The sequence below is a fragment of the Ochlerotatus camptorhynchus genome, unplaced genomic scaffold (genome assembly GCF_037179485.1).
Source record: "Ochlerotatus camptorhynchus isolate MF236.1 unplaced genomic scaffold, CSIRO-AGI_Acam_v1.1 ptg000298l, whole genome shotgun sequence".
Taxonomy (NCBI): domain Eukaryota; kingdom Metazoa; phylum Arthropoda; class Insecta; order Diptera; family Culicidae; genus Ochlerotatus; species Ochlerotatus camptorhynchus.
The window spans coordinates 834,104-841,018 of NW_027040786.1; the positions used below are offsets into that span (position 1 = coordinate 834,104).

Here is a 6,915-nt window from a genome sequence, read left to right on the forward strand (position 1 = left end):
AGTTCCTTTTTTTGTGATCATAATGGGTCTGAAAAGATTGTGAACTAGTTGGAAATAGCCCAGAAAAGTCTTAGAATAGTCTTTGGTTCAACAGTAGTAGGTCAGTAGGAGTACAATATTAGGAAATTGGATGAAAACATTCCTAGATTTTCGTTTAATTTCTTCTTCTTGTTCGCATTTCAAGCTTATTACTTAGCGCATATTAGCTTATCGCGTGCTCTCAACTTAATATTCTAAATGCACTTTCACAGTTATGTGACCGGTCGAACGGTGGATGATATCCGTCGTGTGGTCTTGCATGCACTGGCTTATCATCGACGGGAAAGTCACCAGCATCACCAGTTCGCCCATGGAGTGCGTGTATAGGTAGCCGAAGATGACGACCGTTGGTAATGGTCAACGGTGAGTGACCGATGGCCTGGAATAGGCAACTACTTCCTCATAATGACACCTAGATAGCGTTGCCGAACATCCTGCCCCTGGCAGAAATGACCATTTCTGGAGATTCTCAGTGCTGGATTCGTGGAAGAGCTCGGTAACATGGAACAGATAAAGAAGACCCGGTAGGATTTTCCAAAAAATTAAAAGTGTTGGACAGGTCCTTACCTCGACCCTACTGTTCGAGGGCCTTGTATGCTGGATAATCTACGATGAGTTCCGACCCGGCTGACGTGACGTACTCGCTATTTATCGCTTTCGTTGTGGAGTTGATGGTACGATTCCATTTAGAAGCACCAGCAGTTGATCCGATCCTCGTGGAGTGTAATGGGAAACGCTCGTAGGTACATGTAATGTGAATAAGACCCGGTAGCCAATTTCGAGAAGGTATGTGTTATTGGAAAGGTCCTCACCTGGACCCTTCGTATTAAGGGCCTTGAATTCATTTCGTTCCCAGCAATTTTGAAGAGCTCGTTTGATCTGCTTCTGCAGAAACCATGCTGTTGGCCAGGCTGACGTTGATAGCTGATCGTCGACAAATGGTGGTATTGGAAGTATGCAGATTTTTGCCGTAGGACGAGTGAGGAATCCGGTTGCAGTTTGCAGAGTGACTACTCGTACTACGCCATCCTTTCCTGCGTGTGGATCGTGGATTCGTGCAGTGCCCCAGCGCACCGGTGGCTGGTTCTTGTCTATGATGACTACGAGCTGGTTTTTGTGCAGTTCTACAGGCGGTTTACACCACTTACTACGTGGTTGTAGCAACCAGTGGAAGCTAACGATTTTAAATTGGCTCACTACTTGACTAGTCTATTGGTCCCAAGCGAATCGATTAGCCCAACCCATTCTAGTCGAATCTAGTACTACAGAATGTTTGTTTTGATTCGCTATGAAATTTTGACAGATAAAATAAGGGGTTAGTGGATTTTCCTATGTTTTGAGGGGTGATTCAATTAGCTTGGAACCGAAGATAGTACCAGAGCTGAGCCAAAAAGTTGAGCACGTTTCTTCGGGACCTATTAGTCTTAGAGTTACCTCTATGGTTGTAGTGAAGCGAGGTATTCTAAGTGCCAGCGTTTCCAGATATCCTGGAGCAGTTTCTGGATGAGCTGCCATTGGTGGAGAAGGTTTGCTGGAATCGATTCATAGTCGACGTCTTGAACGGACTGCAAGGACGAACCGATCAGAAAGTGTCTCGGTGTGAGGGTTTGGAAGTCTGACGGATCCTCGGATAGTTTGGTGAGCGGCCGTGAATTGAGACAGGCTTCAATCTGCACGAGGAGTATCTCCATGTCGTCGAAGGCTAGCTTACGATCTCCAAGTACACGGACGTAGTGCTTCTGTGCAGAGTTGATTGCAGCTTCCCATAATCGTCCGAAATGCGAACCACGGGGCAAATTGAAGTACCAACGAATCTCGTTGGTAGCACATTCACTGGCGAAAGTGTGCTGAAAGTCGTTGTCATGTAGTAGTTTCCGGATTTCATTCGCTGCCCCAACGAAGTTTTTACCGTTGTCACTGTAGACGTCTGAACACAAACCCCGACGATATACGAAGCCTGGAGAAATTTGACTATAGTTAGGTCTACGACGAGCTCCAGGTGTACAGCCTATGTGCTGAAGCACACAGATACTGCGTCGTAAGCTTTCGGAGATGCATCTCTGCGGTGACGAGGCTTGAGGTAGATCGTTCCCCAGAAATCAACACCGACGAAGGAGAGCGGTAACACGCTGAGTTGGAAGTTCAGCCATGAATTGCTCGACTGCCTTCATGCCCTTATATCCCTTCCCGTCATATCGGGCAAACTTTGTTGATCACATTTTCCAAAACTTTTCAAAGAGTTTCTTTCAATTAATGTATAAGATAGCTTTTTTTTCATAATAGCTTAACTTATATTGTTAGATTATTATTCGATAGGCCGCATCCGTTTAACTTAGATAGCATCAACCAGAGCCTGGAAGAGAGCCTCGTCACCGGTCATCTTGATCTTTCCCTGCTCAACGGCATCATGCACCGAGACAGCCTTGGTTCCAACGGAAATAAAGTCTTCGTCCTTCATGTTGATCACAACATCGGCTCCCGAAGCTTTACCCTCGTATACCTTCAGACCCTTCAGATCAACAACTGCGAATAATTAGAATAGCACAATTATCACCCGGTATTAATTTGATGGATTGTAGAGAGGCTGGTTACTTACCCAACTCATGTACACCATCAGCTGCTTCGATGTTCAGTTGGAACACTCCAAGCACTTTACGTGGGCCATTGGCGTCGATTCCAGCAACACGGGCCTTGACTTTCTCAATAACGGCGTCGCACTTCATGATTGATTGATTGTTGTCTGGAGGATCTTCACTGGTCGAAGGAACTGTGAATAACTGATGTAGACAATGGAACCGGAGTCCAATTTTATACGACTCGATGAAAGTGCATTTCCGAAATAGCAGGTGGTCCGGATTAGTTCCGTTTGTTATCTACCGCGTCGGTTAATGATTTTAACCAACAACACCGAAATAATCCAACCAAAGATTTGTTAGCTGCAAACGTGCGTTGAGCGTATCGCGAATGAAACAAAAGTTATTCACATAGATACGTTGGGTGAATAATGCAGTGACTAAGATAACTAAATAACACGCTGAGTTGGAAGTTCAGCCATGAATTGCTCGACTTCCTTCGGTTTGGCTCGAAAACAGGTGACGCAGCCGTGAACAATGCGGCGAGTGATGTTTCTGCCGTCCAGGATCCAGGTAGCATTTTGGAGTATGACGAATCGATCAATCCGCAGAGCGTTCATGCGGGGAAGTTCGGTGTAGTATTCGACCCAGCGTTTCTTCATCTGCTCCGGTAGTTCCTTGTCCCACTCGTACTGCTTTCCGCTGTCATCTTTCAATCCCCACAATACTTGCATGAATGTCTTCGCGATGACTACGACCGGACCCACCAAACCAAGTGGGGCAAACAGTTTGGCGATGCAGGAAAGTGCGCTTTGTTTCGTGACGACTGTTGAAGACTTGGTTGTCGCTTCAGGAACGACGTATTTCAACTGGTCAAAACAGGGATCCCAGTGTAGACCCAGTGTCTTGATGGCCTGACCCTTGTTGAAATCCATCGAAGGATGCAAGACACGGTTGTTTTCCGGAACTCCTTCTAGAACTGCACGGTAGTTGCTCGCCCACTTTCCAGCTGAGTTGAACATGGCATCCATTTGCTCCCGTAGTTCGATTGCTTCGGCGACAGTCTGTGCGCTCGAAAATAAATCGTCGACATAAAAATCCTAACAGGTTGCCTTCGCTGCGAGGGTATAGCTCTCCTTCTCATTCTCCGTTCGCTTCTTCAGTACTCGAGTGGCTAGATACGGGGCTGAAGCGATGTCGTAGGTTACGGTCTTCAATTTTAGATGCGGATCGGTTCTGATAGTGAAGGACGCCCGAATATCAGATGAAATCGGCAGTCATTTAAATGTACTTTAATTTATAATTTATTCTTGTTCTATTTCTCTCCACTGCCGTTGGTTGCCCCGTAACGTGGGTAGATTACCTTTTCGTGGTACGTTACAGGATGTGAGATCTACCACCGATTCCTAGTCCTGAATACTTCAAAGTAGGGGAACAGGATTTTTCAGTAATCAAAGGAACACATCTTAGTCCTTGTTACTTTTTATGACTTGTTGATAGTGTCAGGACTCGGTTTTGTCCACCGAGGATGATCTTGAAACAAGGAAAAAATGAGATAGGGAAACAGTCCTATTATTGCGGTACGTTAGAAGCGTTAGGAGCCTATTGTTGTGTACGGAGACGTTAGAACTTCTAACGTACCGCAATAATAGGACTGTTTCCCCTAGTTAGTCTTCATCTATGTGATTCCTAATGTTCTATTCGTTGTTCCCTAGTTTGAAGTGGTTAAGCCTAGGGTTCTGATGCATGGTCATTATCGGTGTCATTCCTTAATTTTGCTGTTAAGGAATCCAATGTTGACTGACAAAAGGGCGCGCCTTTGGTGGGTGTTTCCAAACTCCGAAGGGTATAAGCTTACGTCAACACGTTGGCAGCCAACTTGGAAGCAAACGTCAGAACAAGGTCCCGTTTCCAAGTAAAACGTATAATACTTTCAAGTAAATTAAACCACATTTATTTAATTTGTTTTTTGTTGGATAATACCAATAATACTTTGGATACTTTAAAAACAGACAAACAAACGTAACTCTTTGAAAAACTTCTTCTTGAAAACATAGTCACCCCTATTCTGCATTTCGTTTCAAACGAAATTCTCATACAAAAAAATTATTTTTTTGATGAGAATTTCGTTCGAAACGAAATACAGAATAGGGGTGAGTATCTCAAAACATATAACCTCAGTAACGACATCTCTCTGGCTTCTCGCGGAAAACAAGCTTGCTTGCTAACTCGTAAACAATATTGCATAAAAGTTCTATAGAATATATAGAAAAGTCAAAGTGATCCGATGCCAGCGCTGTGGCGAGTATTTCGCGAAACTGATAATATTCAAATCAACCGTTAAATGCATGAACGAAGATACACAATGAAGAGTTACGTCTGATTGTCTGTGCTTTAACGTAAGTAACTACACGGCAAGAAAAAAATACTCAAAATTAAGTTAAAAAAAACTCAACGTTGGGTTCTATCATTTGTGGTCCGCCGTTGAGTAAATCAGAAAAGCGGCGTTGGTTAAAATTTACTCAACTATTGAGTAATAATAAATAAACTCAAATATAAGTTTATTTTAATTGAGGTTGCTCTTATGCGACTTTAACCATTTCATTTTCACAAGCGTTGATAGACGAGTGGTCAACACACGTGCCCCGTAATCTCAACGTCCATGGTTCGGTTCCAGCCTGCTCCGTTTTATTATTTTTTTGTCAACTTCAGGATTACTCAAAATTGAGTTTTCTTATTTAACTTAATTTTACCTAGCCCCACGGAAGCCACGTGATGAGTGAAAGGAACTCAATTTTGGGTACTTTTTTCTTACCGTGTACAATACTAATTAAAAAAATGAATTTCAATAAATATGCTTTGCAACTTAAAAAGGCTAAACAACGTCTTTTTCTGAGGAGGATCCGAACGAAACTCAACGATCCAACAAATTTAAGTTTAAATCCACGTTCTGATTAACTTTTCCTCATGCCGGAGACGGAGCGCAATGATTGCAAGATTTGCAAAACTTTCCAACAGCTTGGATAATATGGTCTATTACTCGATGTGTGAAGAGTGGATACATTATGGATGTGTGGGAGTGGATGGCAGCGTTCGGAAGGTGAGAGCTTGGAAATGCGAAGCATGCATCGCATCGATTTCCAAACCCCCTTCACCACTAGCCTTTCCCGTGACGACAGCAAGTGTAATTCCACCAACTACGTCACTGCCAAATGTGACTATCTCGGTTGCTGTGACTAGTCAAGCAATATCTCTAGGCGCTGTTGCTGGTATGGTCGGTGATAATGTAATCAGCCCCATCAGCAGCAGCTCTACTTAATTTTCGGAGAAAACGAAAGCTACCCTTCGTCAGCTGCAAGAGCATCAGGCAAGTCTTGAAAGAGAGATGGAAATACAGCACAATCTGGAATTGGAGAGGAAAAAGCAGCGCTTGGCGTGGGCGATTTCGAACGCGAGAGGAAAAATCATGCACCGGAATGACTGCGAGCGCTTCATATCATCAATCGTTTATTCCCGCCACTGGGGCTAACATCAGCGCTCTACAGATTTCGACGGTAATGTCTATCCCATCCTTGGGGCCTCCAGCAGTTGTGCCCTACAGTTCCGCGCCATCCGTTCCGGTCTCAGCACAAGAAATCGAGCATTATAGGAGTCTAGGAGCGATTCTAAAAAGTAGAGTTATGACGTCGCGGTCGATGGCAGTAATGAGTATGCCTTCAGTTCCAGCATTCCAAGCGTGCAATATGATCCCAGCAATGACGTCACTCTTGATGCCAGCCAACATACCTCCAGCACCTGCACTCCAAGCTTGTAATACGGTACCAGCTATGACTCAGCCACGGATGTTTCCCGGTGTAACGATGAATGCAGTGTCGACTAGTGCTACGATGCCATCACTTTCGTCGGTTTATCAACCACAAATCGCAGGTTATCCATCTTTACAAAGTCAGCCATCATTCTCGGGTCAGCACGCGTACGCGTACCCGTACCGGTATGCACCAGTGACACCAACGCAGCAGCAGTTGTTGGCGAGACAAGTAATGCCGAAGGATTTGCCACCGTTTAGAGGGGACCCTGAGGACTGGCCTCTATTCTACAGTGCGTACCTCAACTCCACGGCGTGTGGCTATACCGATGTGGAGAATCTTGCGAGAATCCAGCGTGCTTTGCAAGGTAAGGCGTATGAAGCAGTCAAGAGTCGGATGCTTCTACCGGCATGCGTTCCTCAGGTATTGTCCACTTTGTATATGCTATTTGGACGCCCTGAGCTTATTATTCACAATTTGCTAAATAAAGTGCGAGA

The 6,915-nt window shown here is 44.5% G+C and overlaps 1 protein-coding gene across 1 annotated transcript; it reads right to left on the reverse strand.

The window, feature by feature from the left end:
* Nucleotides 1-2,312: 2,312 nt before the first annotated feature.
* Nucleotides 2,313-2,834, reverse strand: LOC135706953 (non-specific lipid-transfer protein-like 1). Its single transcript, XM_065228642.1, has 2 exons — nt 2,636-2,834; nt 2,313-2,562 (listed from the first exon to the last, which is right to left on the reverse strand). Exons 1-2 carry the CDS (start codon nt 2,760-2,762, stop codon nt 2,372-2,374), a joined length of 318 nt encoding a protein of 105 aa, XP_065084714.1. The 5' UTR covers nt 2,763-2,834; the 3' UTR covers nt 2,313-2,371.
* Between the last annotated feature and the right edge of the window lie 4,081 nt (nt 2,835-6,915).

Coding starts and splice junctions, on each gene's coding strand:
- LOC135706953 (XM_065228642.1), bottom strand. CDS start 2,762: ATGAAGTGCGACGCCGTTATTGAGAAAGTCAAGGCCCGTGTTGCTGGA. Junction 2,563..2,635: donor TGATGGTGTACATGAGTTGG/GTAAGTAACCAG, acceptor AATTATTCGCAG/TTGTTGATCTGAAGGGTCTG.